The sequence below is a fragment of the Lupinus angustifolius genome, chromosome LG12 (genome assembly GCF_001865875.1).
Source record: "Lupinus angustifolius cultivar Tanjil chromosome LG12, LupAngTanjil_v1.0, whole genome shotgun sequence".
Taxonomy (NCBI): domain Eukaryota; kingdom Viridiplantae; phylum Streptophyta; class Magnoliopsida; order Fabales; family Fabaceae; genus Lupinus; species Lupinus angustifolius.
The window spans coordinates 358075-374395 of NC_032020.1; the positions used below are offsets into that span (position 1 = coordinate 358075).

The following is a 16321-nucleotide window of genomic DNA, read 5'->3' on the forward strand; positions in this document are numbered from 1 at the left end:
TTGTCCGATCCTAAATATTGTTTGAGTATAATTTTTGAACTCGAACCTAACCCTAAACTTGGTGAGACTCGAGCCTATTCAGATCTAATCATGATCAGACTATACTGGGTAGAGTTGGATTCTACTCACCACAACTAAGAATATAGCATAGCTGATGTCTTAGAAATTATGCAACTCCACATACAATTATACGTGATTAGTTAAAGAAAATGCATTTAAGTTAAATTTTAATAGAATGATACATTTTTTTAGTACAATTAATGTGCTCCCTTTATCACCCTATTAAACATTAAGGTTAATTTAAAGATGGATCTAAGGAAAAATTATGGTGTTATATTTTCACTTTTAAAACTAATTTTTTTTGGTATTTTAAAGAGTAACTAATTTTATAAGCTTCAAAAATTCTGATAATTTCTACCATTTCAAGTCCACTTTTTTAAAATTTATTTATGAGCTCTTACATTTAAAATTAAAACTTTTTTTAAATTTATTCATGAGCTCTTACATTTAAAATTCAAACATTCAAGTGCATGATTTCAGATTCTTAGCTATTAAAAATATGTTACTTAGTGTCAGGTTTATTTGGTGGATTTTAAAACTCTATTGGTTATTGTTATTCTAAGACTTGAAATTTTAATGATATACTTTTAAGAAGTGGTTAATATTACAATCAACATTAAATATAAAAAATATTATAAATATTACGATCAACATTTTATTAGTAGAAGCTTAAAAATATCATAAGCAACCTATATACGATGAATAACTAAAAATCAAGTCAAAGTTTGAAATTCTTTAATAATTTTCTAAAATATGACAACATTTGTAATTAAAATAAAATAGTCAAAATTATAATTCAAATGAAAAAAATAAAAAAAATCACTTTTACAGTTTTTATGATGCAATAATTAAACCTTAATATCTCTAAATAAGGTCGATCATGTGGATCCAAAAATATATAAAACTATATTTTAAATCATGTTTATTGATAAAATATTTATCTCTAAATATTTTAGTCATCATTTTACTTGGGGCTACTAATATCATTGTCTCATATACAAATGAAAATAACATATCTTTTCATACATAATTTATCACATTAATTTCATTAATTGTTTGATATGTGTTCTACTTTTTCTTTTTATAACAAATTTTAAAATGAAAAGTTCTTGAAGGAAGGGAAATAAGACACATATCAAACACTAAATGAATTTAATGAGATAAGTTATCTCTTAGTATGAAGATATATTTTATTTTATATACAAATTGCATAAGACAAATTATACTATGTTTTCCATAATAGAAGAAATTTCAACTTTCTGAGTATAATTTCCACTATTAATACTAACCTGTTAAAATGTACTTCATATATATGTTGACCCATATTCTAATTTCATAATATCAAATATTCAATTTTTATATATTTCATTTTGGAGAATTAGAATTTCTCTTTTGTATTGATATACTTTATATTATAATTTTTTACCTTTACTATTATGTCCAAGGTGATGGATGTGATTGATATGATTGCCTAGAATTATATGTTTTTTTGTAAAAACTAAAAAATATAAAGACAAAATAAGAAAATAAAAATTACTTCATAATGATAATTACACCAATTTTTACGTATATATATAGTATAGAAATATAAATAGATGAAATTACTCTTGTGAGTTATGACTTCGTAAATCATTTTGGAAACAAACAAAAACACGATATGATCCGGCCCAGCCCGACCCATTTCGAACTATATAACAACACCAGCTGCAAGTGAGAGAGACGTTGTTTGGACACAAAAAATGAGTTTCAGCAATTCAATGAAGACAGCTTCCATTTTTCTCTTCTTCCTCCTTCTTGCTTTCGCATTAGGTATCTCTCTCTCTCTCTCTCTCTCTCTCTCTCTCTCTCTCGTTTTCATGATTCGTTAAATCCACGTGCTAAAAATCTAATTCATCAATTTTCATATCTTGATCCGTAATTACTTCAGATCTCGTCAATTTTTCACTTCAATTCTCCAATATCTACTATTTTTTTAATCTTCATTGATCAGTTTCTCATTTTTCGTTTGTTTAATTCTGATTCAGTTTCTGCAAAGAAGTCTGGTGATGTTACAGAGTTGCAGATTGGTGTGAAGGTAACCTGATCTATTGATTTTGGGAAAATGAGTTACCAAAAATTGGTTATTTATTTAATTATTTATTAGTTTATTGAATTGGTAGAGTTTTTGAGTTGATACTAGACCTCAATACATGAAATAGGTATATGGTTGTCTTGGATTCGAAGTGAGTGAATAATACATCGATTTGGTCCTTGAAACCCTAGGTCGATTTGAATTTGGTCTCTATATTGTTGAAAATTTTGTCTCTGTGAGTGACTTTATTTTTTGTCAGGACCAAATTGACTGAAATCAATATCAGGGGCCGAAATGATGTTTTACTCGATCGAAGTTGCTGGGAAATGTATGACTTGGATTGTTAACAATGAACCATGAACTTGTTAGGAAATACTCCCTCACATAAATTAAGAAAATTTGGTATATTTTGATTAATAGTGGTAATTTTTGAATTGAAAAAAAATAATATTAAATAATTAATTTAAAAAGTTTGAGAAAGATCTTAAGAGAAAAGAGGCAACATTGGCCGTGGACTGTTCATCTGTCCCGGGAGATGGTAGAGGCACTGAGGCGGTAATTCTCATTTGCTTCTTCTCGTAACTAAGAGGGATGGAGAAATATGAGATGAAATAAACAAGGGTATAGTTGGAAAACAAGACATAATTAAATCTTGGATTTCCAAAGCATGAACAAATTTGGAACAAAAAAGGCCAAAAAGTAGTGGGTTTAGAATTATTGATAAACTAATTATACATAGGTTTCACTATTCATTGAAAACAAAAGCATTTATGTATGCATCCCTTACCAATGATGCAACATTTCATGTCCTCTTTTCTGCTTATTTGCTATTTATGCTCTCTTTCTCTTTGCAGTATAAACCAGCGACATGTGACGTTCAAGCACACAAAGGTGATAAAGTCAAAGTACACTATCGGGTGAGCAATTTATGAGATTTATGTTTTCTTCCATGAAGATAAACTTAAGCAATAAGCCAATAATCTTAAGAGTTTATTTGGATGAAGTATTTTATTGACGGAACGTATTTCTATGCTACAATGAAATTGTTATTTTTAAATCTTTTCATTTGTTCATCTGATAAGGGATCATGCATTCACTTATTTTGTGTGTATCTTGTTCTGACATATTTTATATATTATTTCTTTGCAGGGAAAACTCACTGATGGAACTGTTTTTGATTCTAGCTTTGAAAGAAATAGCCCAATTGATTTTGAGCTTGGTAGTGGCCAAGTAATCAAAGGTATGATGTGCATAAATAATTTTTGTTTTCTGAATTTGGTGAGTCTCAGCACAACAGTAAGGTTGTTTGCCTTGTGATTTAGAGGTCATTAGTTCAAATCTTAGACACAACCTCTTTGTTTGCAAGTATAAGGCTGCATATATCTACACTCCTCGGACCCACCACGTGGGAATATGAGAGCCTCATGTACTGGACCGTCCTTTTAACACATAAGTCAAGTATATTGTTCAGAATTAAATTGCTTCATTTTAGGAACATCTCAGGAAAAATAAAAGTTGACATCTTTTTTTTACATGCGACATCTTTACATTATTAATTTGTTACAATTAATAAAATAATATGGTCAGGTTAGTTCTAAATATTCAAAATAAATTAATCATTTTAGAGAAAAATAAATGTGAGAGAGGGAGGAGGAAAGTTTATAGCTAAGGGAAGGAGAAATGTTTTCTAATGTAATTCTAATAAAGTAGGTAAATAAAGATATCAGACTAATTGAGACAATTATGTTTGTGCCAATTAGTTTCACCAAGCACCATGTTTTGGAATTTGATATGCATAGGATGTCACTGTAAACCTCAGCTGCTCAACTTTGACGAGTATAATATTTACTAGGTCATCTCTAGAGTAGATAAGATTTTTTTTTGGATAAGAATATGCTTATGTGAAGATTGTACACTGGTCACTTTTGCTAAAGGATAGACACATTTGTCACTCGGCAAACCTCTTGCTGAATTTTTTGTTTTTGTTTTATGATATATGGTTAATCACTAGACAAGGCGATTTTTTGTTTTTGTTTTATGATATATGGTTAATCACTAGACAAGACGAGAGTCCTACGATAGGAGTACTAATCTAGTATATGGAAGATAAGACCATGCCTTTGAGAAGAGTAAATAACTAACCTTAGGAAAAAAGTTACTTCAATGCAATCAAAGCCCTTCAACCCCTCTCTGCAAAGAAACCCCTAAACATACTCATGAGCTGAAACCCCAAATTAAAGACAAGTCCATTTGAAATACTCCATGAGTGACAATGAGAAAGTTGGGAGTTTTTTTTCTTCTCATGATGAGCTTATCAAATACACCACAATGAGAAACTTCATATTTCAATGTTCCCTACATTGGTAATATTTATCAAGGGAATTTGGTCTTTCTAAAATACGAATAGCGAAAGCTTAAAGATGTTTTCGTAGTATTTCTTGCAGTTCTCATGTCAATTTGTTCTAACTTATGAATATTATCTTAAACATGCTACCATTCTTGCTAGCCCTTCAATTATTACATGCATCTGGATCTGGAATTTCTCAGAGGCAAAAAACGTTGGGGTTTATTGTTATTGTTGTATAGTTTATATTTGTTCTCTTCATACCTTCTCCTGCTTTTTCTAATATCTTCTGATAGCATTTAATTTTTTAATAAAAAAGAGTGATAATTGCACCACAACACAACACCAGACATTTCAATCATTACATGTGTAGTTTATATCCAAGTCCCAAGCCCTGATAAAAAGACGGTACAGTTAAGCAATTGACAACCTACAAAAAATAATATTAACAACAACCAAGCCTTAGTCCCACTAACATTGCTAAATTTCTATGATAGTGATTAGGTATGGTATATGGGCTATATTTTATACTGATATGCATTTACATAATCATGCAATTATATAGGATGTAATTTTACTATTAACCGGTAGTTTATGGTTTGATGGGAAACCTCCGGAGGATTCTATGCTCATTACCTCCTTTCTTTGCAGGGTGGGATCAAGGATTATTGGGAATGTGTCTAGGTGAGAAGCGGAAGTTGAAAATACCAGCTAAACTTGGGTATGGAGAGCAGGGTTCCCCACCTACTATTCCAGGTAATTTACTAATGTTGATGATGATGATGATATGACATTGCTAATGTTCAACAGCCAAAACCTTGTTCTAGTTAGTAAAATTAATGTTTGACATCTTAGATTGTGATCAGATTGGCCTGTTTTTCTGAACTGGCCTATACACCTGGAGAAGATGATCTGCTCTAGGTTCTAATAACATGTTGCGTTGTTAAATTACATTAGCGTTACTGGTTTTGCTCGTCTCCTCAGGGTCCATTTGCGAGTTAAGTTTTAGAGGGGAAAGGAAATGGAAGACTTCAAAGTGTATTTCATAGCTCCTCAGCCTTTCATTTTCCTTCATTCCCCTCTAAATTCCAACTCGGAAACAAACCCTTAAAAGATATGTCATTTTAAAGCTTAGGGGACGAGTTATGAGTGCAACATGTCTTTCTATATGGATATCTGTTTTTGATCGTATACATATATATTAAAGAATTTTATTGTAATGCACTTATCACTATCAAGATTTTTGTACACTAAACATGAATAATGTTTGATTCTTGAAATAACTACCTTAAAAGTGATACCACATGTGATGCATTATTGATTGATACTTGATAGTTTAGGTTTTACACCAATAATGAATAAAAGTTAGACACAATACTAAAGGGCATTCTCTTATGAGTTTATACCAAAATCAAATTCCTTAAAAACTTAAAATGATGGTGTTTTCATGAACACCATGTATTGCTTTTATGTATTTCATATATAGCCAACTATACCTCCTATTAATATAAGGTAATTAATGTATGGATTTGAACTTTCAGGTGGTGCAACACTTATATTTGACACTGAGCTTGTGGGAGTGAATGAAAAAACTCTTGAAGAAAAACCAGACTCTGAACTGTAGGCAAATGAGAAGAAATGGAAAGCTAGACCTTTGTCTACCCTTCTTAGGTTTTTCTATTCCTAATTCCTAAATAATGCATTCATCACCAAGATTTATGTGGTTAATTGTGAGGCTAATTTAGAAAGATTTTTCTCTTGTAACCAATCATTTGATACATCTGCATCTTATATTTATCAGCAATTTAGATTTCCTCAGAAGTTTCATAATTTTATAGATTAATTAAAGGTTTTCGGTATATCTCTCACTAATGAAGCACCGATACCGATAGGAGTATCAGATACACATATTCTTGAAAATGCATAACAATATATTTGGGATACACATATAAAATATGCACATGAAATCTATAAAACATAATAAACATAATTATTGTTATGAATTTTCAATTAAATAACATTTCATAGATATCACTATGAAATTTATAGTTATAAAAAATCATTGCTTGGTGTTGACAATTATGAATCTTGTTTAATTGATGAACAATATTTTGCATATACATTCCTATGTACATATTTTGTCCTTTTTCCTTTTCTGCAACAAGTCTATTTGGTAGATTGGATATTATGTTTTTCTCTCAATTGATTATTGTGTTATTTGTTGAAAACTAGCATATACACTATCTCATAAATCCAAAATTTTACCAATATGGGAAAAAGTGAAAATATCTTTCCATCACTTAAATTTGACCGACAACAAATGACTCGTAAGAGCTATATATATATATATTCTCCATTTTATCTAAGGGTGAATGACGTTCTAAGCAAAAATATTTGTCCACCTTATCTATTTGGTAGGTCTAAGTAAGCTTAACTCAAACCTAGAATGAAAAAAAGAGAAATAAAGAAATATATCAAAATTCACTTAACTAAAATTTGAAGCAAGATTAACATAAATCAAGAATTTAGATCGTTTCAAATTAATTGTTATCTTTGTATTCATAAAGTTTGTTATCTTTGGATGAATAATGTTATGTATATAACATACTAATCTTTATTATTACCATCAACAACAATATTATTATAACGATAAATACCTATTTGGACTCCTCTTGTTTATTGTGAGCATCAATTTAATCCATAATAAATTTAAATTATTATTTTAGTCTCAATTTTCAAAATTGTGACTTACTTTAGTTCTTTCGTTAATGTGTATCTCTTAAGGGTAACCAAATGGGTGATGTGGCATGTTATGTTCACATATGGTCATACTCGACGCTTCTATGCTGAAATTTTTTGTCAACTTAATGAAATGATGACATTTAAAATTGTTTTTTAAGTAAGATACAAAGTGATGTCATTTTATGTCATCTTATTCTTTCGTCACAAACTCCAAAATACTCATTTTAGTCTCTTAAATTTTTTCTAAATATAATATTAGTTATTAGTACACGAAATTTTGAACTTTAAATCAGATTTCTTCAATCCAAATCTTCATAAAGAAAGTACACCCTTGATCTTCTTAAAGAAACATGTATGGGTGGATATAGACAAGTAGATACTCCAATTGATCCAAATAAAAAACTAAGGGACAACAAATAGGGAATATCAATTGACATTTCTTGATATTATATCGATAAAAACTATTATTAAAGATAAGATAATAATGACTCAAATAATAAATAACAAAATAATCATAAACTATACATAAATTTAAAAAAATGAAACAAACTTAATTATAAATAAGATAATGTTTTTCCAATTCAAATATCATCTAACATCTTTCTCAATGTAAAGCTTAGTAATCTTTAAGCTTGTTACATACGAATAATTTAAGAATAAAAATAACCAAATAATTATATGGTTCGCATAAAACATATTTTGAAATATGTTGTAAATTGCAAAGTTTGCCGTTTAATTACTATAGATATTTGGCGCATAGATAATCTCATTAAAGAAATCTCTCAACTCAAATATAAACTTCTTGTGAGTAAGTTAGGCATGATCGATATCTATGCGCCAACTTGAAGGGATATCAAATTTTGTCCAAATTCATCAGTACCAATTTAGGATGAATAAATGCGAATCAAATCGATTAGATATGATTGAGAAGTTTATTTTTATCATTAGTTTTTCCCAATTTCTCTCCTGATTTATAGGAGATTTGTTTCCCTAGATTAACAATTTTATCTAGTAGTAAGAAGAGAAACTCTTACTTTTCATTATTAATATTTTCTTAGTTGGTTAGTAAAGTTAAAGTAGAATTATAACCAATGGGAAGCAAAAACATGTTGTGAGATGTAACCCGATGAATAAAGAACTAATCCCTTTTGGGGTATCTGACTGCCCCTTCTAACAAATGCCGCTTTCAGGAATCAAAGCAATTTCGAACTGAAACGACTTTTACTCATCTTAATATACATGATTTGGCCACAACAATGAGGCAATAGTCTTTACATCAGAAACAAACAATTTGGAGCCAAAAACTACATAGTATGAGTGAACAATTTTGGCTCAAATAAATGTGTTGGGGGATGGAGTTAAGGTTTGGTCATTCTGACCTTTTATCTCGAATCGATGTCGGAATTTGAGAGGTTCTGTATCCACCACTCGAAACCCAAATCGGGAGCTCAACTAACCTGCTCCCCAATCAAATCAAGACCAACAACTAGAAAGCTTATCCCTTGAAATAATAGGAAGTAGAAGTGAATTCCTTGGGCAGATAATAGACTTCTAACTGAGGCGGTTAACAAAATGAATGCGAGAGCGAGTTCTTTCCGGTACAGACGATTTCTCTTGGTCTTCACGGTTTTCTTCGACAATTCTAGTTTGCTTAGTTCCTCAATGCCTGAATCTGAAGATGATCTATGAAGACTGGTAGATCGTATTAGGCTTTCCGATTCCTTTCCTAGGGCAACCAAATCTGTCTCTGACGATCTACCCAATTTTTTTGTAACCACCCACTCGTAAGAACTACCGAAGCGAAATAATCCAGATATCATGGCATTAAATTTAGTCACTGACATGGTGTTCTCGAATAGAAGGTAAGGCACTATAAATGGAAACGACCGTGGCGCTGGAAGAACGCTTAGGATAGACATGATTCCAGGAAGGTAACAAACAACCCAGGCAGGTAGCTCAGCTTCTGGAAGGAACATCGTCAACGGAAGAATGATACAGAAAAGGGTGAATGAATAAAATGGCAAGATAAGCTTCCTCAGGAGAAAGAAAAGAAATATCAAATTCGCCTTCTTCGCCCAACTAACCTGTTACAAATGGAATTAACGTCAGCACGATGTTAGATATATCCGATCAGTCAAATTATTTTAATAAAAAGGACGACATAAACCTATTAACATCGCAAAAAGTGAGATATCGACATATAATTGTACAAATAACTATTTTAAACATATTTGTAGTTTAAACTTATTACCTTCTATCCTTTCAAACACAAATTCTACCTTTTATTTCTTTCTGTGTATGAGATCTGTAGTATATATATGAGCATTTCAACAATTAAACATATATTACAAAATTTGAGTAGCACTTGTGATGTAGGACTAAGAACGTAAACCATCGGAGGCATAGAACATGAGGGTATGCTCAGACCATCATATATCGATGGACACAATTCACTTCATGCAGAGATTCAATTCTTGGATCGACAAAATTCCCCTTTCTTTTTCTTTTATGCAAACCTTTTCGAGGATATTTTTTCGGAGAGATGAGATGACGATAACACTTGATAACACTTGAATGGTCAAGTATGTTAATATTCAATGGAGAAGAGCGGTTAACAAGTAGGCCACCAAGTAAGCACATTCATAGGATCATGTATAGGAATCTCACATAGAATTTCTTGTCCTCACACTCATTACCATCAAGGTAAAGTTGAGAGAAAACATAGGCATATAGTGGAAACAGGGCTTGCAGTGCTAGCTCATGCATGTCTACTCTTGTCCTTTCGGGAATATGCTTCTGCCACCACCGTTTTTCGTATAAATGGGTTACCTTCTACAACCCTAAACAATGCTTAGATGTAAACAATGCTTTTCTTAATGGCTTTCTAAATGAGGAAGTCTACATGACTCAACCAACTGGTTTTCAGAATGATGTCAAAGGCATCATATAGCCTGAAACAACCCCCTTCCTAGACAATGGTTTGAAAGATTGGAAGGAACTCTCTTGCAGCTGGGATTTCATAATAGCAAATGTGATAATTCCATATTCATTCACACTTCATCGACATACAAACTCTTTGTTCTAGTATATGTTGATGATATCACTATCCCAAGCTCATCTTCTTCTCAAGTTCATCACCTTATTGGCAACCTAAGCACTACCTTTGTCCTTAAAAAGTTGGGTTCGTTAGAATATTTCCTCGATATCGAAGTCAAACATCTATCTGATGGATTATTTCTTTCTCAGTCTAAGTATGTAAAGGATCTACTTAGAGAGGTTGATACGGATGTTGCTAAACCTAGTTTAACTTCAATTGCAAGCTAACCAAGGATGGTTCGAACTACTTCGATAACCCATTTTTGTATAGGTCTATAGTTGGTAGACTACAATATGCTACAGTAATCACACTTGATTTAGCCTACAGTGTTATTAAAGTATGTCAATTCAAGAGCCAACCATTGGAATATCATTGGGTTGTAGTTAGAACGATTCTCATATGTCTATGGGACTCCTCTACTAATGGCATTCATCTCAAACCAACCATTTCCAGGTCTAACACTGAGACTAAGCATAGGAGCTTTGCCTTAGCATCACAAGAGATGATTTGGGTTGAATAATCGCTTTCATAACTTAAATTTCCTCATCAAGCTCCTTTTATCCTATGTGATAACCTAAGTATAGTGACTATGGCTCATTATACTATACTACATAACAGGACTAAACACATCGAGTTGGATTTGTTCTTTGTCAGAGACAGAATCCAAACAAAAACCTTGCATGTGAAAAATAATTGCATGCTTCTGGAGCAGCAATAAATGCATGCTATTTGAAGATCTGGCCATTGATTTAAACACACATAGTCACAGAATAGTCATTCCTGGATTGCTCTGAGGATACCGTTTTCATGACAATAATCACAGAATAATACTCAAATGCGCTAAAAATAAAGCATGCATAGAATTTGATACCTTTGAACGAAGTATATCAACAAAACACAACCGAAACAATTGCATTGGACCAGAATGCCAGCGGTGTTGCTGTTTCTTGTATGCCTCATAGGTCTCTGGAAGTTCACAAAGGCACTGCAAGAAGCATAATAGATATATAAAACTGGAATTTTTTATGATTAGGCCCCGAGATTTGAAATATAGTATACCTTAACGTCATTGAGAAATATAAACTTCCATCCACAGAGATGAGCACGGACAGCTATATCCATGTCCTCGACAGTTGTTCGCTCCAACCAACCACCACTTTCCTCGAGAGCCTTTATTCTCCAGACACCAGCAGTTCCATTGAAACCAAAGAAGTTAATGAACACACCATTCACCTGCTGTTCAACCTCAAAGTGGAAAGATAAGTTAATGTTCTGCAATCTCGTAAGCAAATTCTCATCCTTGTTCACGAATGCCCATCTTGTCTGGACTAAAGCCAACTCATCATTTCCCTTCGGTTAGAGCAAAACAAGAACAAAAAACCTGGTTAGAAAGATGCTTAGTACCGGACCCGAAAAGAATGATCATTTAAAATGACCTAGTAGCAAATAAGCTTCTTCAATTATTTCATTAGATTATTGAACACAATGGTCCAATATTTATTTAGTTGCTATAATATAAATCTCTTCTTTACATCTTGATAAATATTTGTTTACTGTGATTCTTATAAGTCATCATTCGCTCTTACAGATAGTAGTAGTGTAGTACAAGAACTAATAGACTTGTGAATAATTCACAGGAAACAAAGACAGTTGTCGCATTAAGGTGAATGATGGCATAACGCAGGTGCTCTTAAACATCTATAATTGTTCTCTTTCACACTCATATATTATGAGTTTATAGACATAAAATTACCTTGAAATAAGGCACTGCCTTCTTTAAGAAATCAGGTGTTGGCTGAAAATCAGCATCAAATATTGCCACAAACTCATAATCCTTGACATAATCACAACTCATTGCAGATTTAAGGTTCCCTGCCTTATAACCAGTGCGTATAAGCCGATGTCTATATATTATCCGGATACCCCGCTGTTGCCATTTCTGCACTTCTGCCTTGATGAGCTGTTGGGTATCTACATCATCAGAATCATCAAGAACCTGTACAAGCATTTTCTCCTTTGGCCAGTCCAGGATACAAACTGCTCCGATGGATTGCTGGTAAACCTACGGGGCAACCAGAAAAAAGTTAACGAATAGAGTTGGGTGATATTAATCAATATATCAGATTCTTAACTTTTAGTCGAAGGCATTTCGCTACTTTTTATTTGATCTTGCTTAAATGAAAACTTTCATTAATTAAAGGAATTGAAATCGGCTGCTGAAAGAAGAATGAATAAGTAGTAAAAGATAAGAAACACAGAGGAGTAGGCAATGGAGCAGTATCATTGATTGTATCAACGCTTTTTAAACATGCCATACAGTCTATAATAACAAATAAGCAATGATAAAGCAATAACAAATTTTATAGAGGTAGCTACGTATATAAAATATTCGAAAGATCTTTTATAATCTACTTTGCATTGAAAATTATAGACAAAATGACAGCTCTAGCCTTGAGAAAGGTGACAGATTTATGAAAGGAGGTTTACGAAGGGAACTTTGCACTAGGTGGGACCAACTACATGGATCAACGACACTATTGCGTCTTGTGACTCTTGTCAAAAACCGAAACTCTAGAGTGGTCATTCAAATCTAGATCATTTCTAATGGTTTCACTTAAGGATTTTCTTGGTCTTCCTCTACCTCTAACTATTCGGCTATCATCCATCTAATTACTCTTCTAATTCGGGCTTCTACTGGTATTCTTCTCACATGTGCAACCCATCGTCATTTTATTAAACAATACATGGATAATATAATCCTCAATTTTTTTTATTTTTTTATTTTGAGGCAGAAGTTTGAAGTTATAGGCATGAAAGGAACCCAAAATTGCTTTATCTGGAAGAAAATATTATGTAATCTGAATAAAGTCCATGCACAAAATATTACAACTTTCCATTACAAATTATACCAGTGGAAAGAATATATTCCCTTTAGGGAATATATTATAAAACTGTTCGCACTAGAAAAATCAACCTTGTGCACTCTTGTGAGTATTAGGCTAAAAGGTTTACCGTTACAAAAAAATAACCAAGTCATTTCCCACTAAGTAGGGCCAACTACATAGATCAAAAAACGTTATAGCACTATGTCAAAAACCGAATATTTAGAAAATCCATTTAGATCAAAGTCTAGTTTAATGGTTTTTCTTAAAGTTGTCTCTCTTTCCCTACAACTTGTAATTCCACTTGTCTCACTACAGCTACTACAGGTATTTTTCTTGCATGACCAAACAACCTTAGGCTAGCCATCTTCTCCTCAACGGGTGCTAATTCAACATTCTCTGGAACAGGTTTGTTCCTAATATTCTCTTCCATGTTAACTCATCCAACACAACTTTGTCAACTATGTGATACTTGTTGTCGGCTCACATTCCTGCACAATATTCAATTCCGTAGAACATGAACAGTCCCAGTCTTTAAGACAGCCAATGCCAGATACAAAAGTTAGGTAGTCGGCAAGCATAAGTTACAAGCATAGAGTTTTACATGCTTGTGAGTCCAGAATGTGGTACAGAAATTAGTGAAAAGGGAAATAAGTATATAGAACTGTAAAAGATTAATGCTCTAATAATTTGTACAAGTCCTAAGTGTTTCCATAAATTTCAAGCACGGAAGGGTTCAGATTGAATTCTTACCATGCTCTCTGGATCTATTTCTCCATTTAATATTTTTACTTCATCGGCCAGAGTTCATATTTTTATTTCTCCATTTGAATTCTTACCATGCTTAGTTATAAGTCTACCCTTCCCCATTCAGCTTCCTTTTTCTCCTCATTAGAACCTCAAACAAACATATCCTTCCTTTTAATCTATGTATCGGTAAACTATCTATCACATTTCGTTTTACGTGGAACGCAACCTTGGCTGTTAAATGAAACGGATTAATGCCTCATAGACATTCACGAGCCCTCCCAATATTTTATTCCACCTATGGATTATAAAAGAAGAGGAAAGTTAACATGCCCGGTATGTAGTGAGACAAATTTTCTTCACCTGGAGATTCAAGGCAACCCCACAAAGGTTCAATTCCAGAGAGTAAAACTTGCTGGAAGGAGCAGCCACATACCTCGAAAGAGATTTCTCATAGGGTGAGGAGATACACTTACTTATTCCAAAAAAACCAACAAATATGACTACAATTATAGTATGTTTAAGCAAGCATTCCAACAAACCAAAAAGGCGAACCGATCTAATAGTATACCACAAATCACAAACAAATCAATAACCAACATCAACATCGATTCAAGCATTTAACTACACATAAAGTGATCAAAATCCATAAACCAAAAATTTTCTGACCTCCTTCTCATTGCACATGGGAATTTGAACCAACACCATAGGATAATCCTCCACATCGACACCCCCATTGTCGACATTGCTTTCGTAATTCACAGCAGCCACAGGCTTGAGTCTCCAGAACTTGATCCAAAAACACCCCAAGATCAAAACTATCCTATCAACTGACTGCACTATGAACAACACAGTGCACAAATTGGCTAAACTCTGCAGTGGCGGCGCCAAGTACTCGGCTCGAATATCAAGCCACTTGGCATAAACAATCCCTACCAATCCCAGCACATCAGCGGACCCCACCGACGGCGGGCTGAAATGCCATCCTTTAAAGTAAGCAACCAACTCAAACCCTAACAAAAGGATCACAACAATCAAGAACAACCTGATTGCCCGATAAAGGCGCGATGACCCCGAATCGTCTCGCGACATTGGAGAGGCGATTCGGCGGTTGGCTGTCCGAACCAAAATCACTAAATTATTTGATATCCAAACAAGGGAGCCGGCAATTTGCTGGAATCTAAGCAAACATAGCCAGGAAAGCTGCCGTGCGCTCCGGACACGATCCTTCCCCACCGACATATCGGAAGAGACACCGCCGCCGCCACCGCCACCACCGGCGGCGGCGTCGACATTTATGGCGTGAAAAGAAGGTGAAATGGGTTGATTGGATTTTTCTTCTAGAATGTTAAGGTTGTTCTTTACCCTTTGCTTGTTCCACCAATCTTGGAACTCATAGTTTGGTGCACGAGACATAGAAAAGAAGAAGATGATGATGAAAAAATTGAATGAAGCAAAATGGTAAGGAAAGAAAAAGGTTGAATTTTTTTGGATGGGAAATTGCTATGAATAGAAAGATAGAACAAAATTGTTTGGTGGTGTTGTTGGGTTTCTGGGTCTGAGGTTAAGGTTAAGGTTGTTGTTTTTCTAGTTCCCACGCGCTTCTGAGCAGATTTGGTGGGGAAGACGGTGGCGCGTGAAGTGGGTTATGAACGACTGAGTAGACAACTCAGCAAAAGGTGAATAATTATTGAATTGGATATGGTTTGTGTTTCATTTTGATGGAAAGGGGATTCATGTGATTTCAATTAAATTCCTAATATACCAATGAATGTTGATTAATGTGGTATATGTTTTATTCCCCTTAAATAAGGTCTTGAGTTCGAATTTTGTGAATAGAAAAAATGTCAACTAGGAGATTAGCCCCACGTACCTGTAAATGTTCCCAACTCGGATAGAATTATTTCCAGTGCAAAGATACCCATGAGAAACCAAAAAATTAAATTCCTAATATATCTTATTCTATTCTAGTGTAAATGATTTAATTCTTCCTAATATATCTTATTCTAAACACTCATACATCTTGATAGTAATGAGTTCATTACCTAAAGAATACCTTCTCTTAAACCAAAAATTGAATTCCTAACATTGTTTCTTTTTTTTTTCATTGTTTTCTTGTTAAGGTTTTTGACGAATGTGGAAATTAGTCGAGTTTGATTCATCTCACCTCAATTAGCTAAGAATTAGATCGAGTTGGAATCTTAATGAGTTGAATACAAATTATTTTTTCAGCTTAAGATTGGTTTATTTAAAGTTTACATAACTTCTAAGTGAGTTATTGAACTTAAATTTAGGTTGTTCATTAACTAGTATGATTGATCATCATTAACATGTGTATATACAAAGGAAATGTGAGTTTAAAATAAATTTGTATAAAA

The 16321-nt window shown here is 33.1% G+C and overlaps 2 protein-coding genes across 2 annotated transcripts; one reads left to right on the forward strand and one right to left on the reverse strand.

The window, feature by feature from the left end:
- Nucleotides 1728-6334, forward strand: LOC109362115 (FK506-binding protein 2). The gene is made up of 6 exons (XM_019607689.1): nt 1728-1869; nt 2085-2134; nt 2986-3048; nt 3281-3371; nt 5127-5231; nt 6017-6334. The coding sequence occupies exons 1-6, from the start codon at nt 1800-1802 to the stop codon at nt 6097-6099; spliced, it is 462 nt and encodes a 153-aa protein (XP_019463234.1). The 5' UTR covers nt 1728-1799; the 3' UTR covers nt 6100-6334.
- On the reverse strand, nt 8416-15518 carry LOC109362113 (probable xyloglucan glycosyltransferase 6). Its single transcript, XM_019607685.1, has 5 exons — nt 14613-15518; nt 12068-12376; nt 11374-11664; nt 11186-11299; nt 8416-9301 (listed from the first exon to the last, which is right to left on the reverse strand). Exons 1-5 carry the CDS (start codon nt 15357-15359, stop codon nt 8666-8668), a joined length of 2097 nt encoding a protein of 698 aa, XP_019463230.1. The 5' UTR covers nt 15360-15518; the 3' UTR covers nt 8416-8665.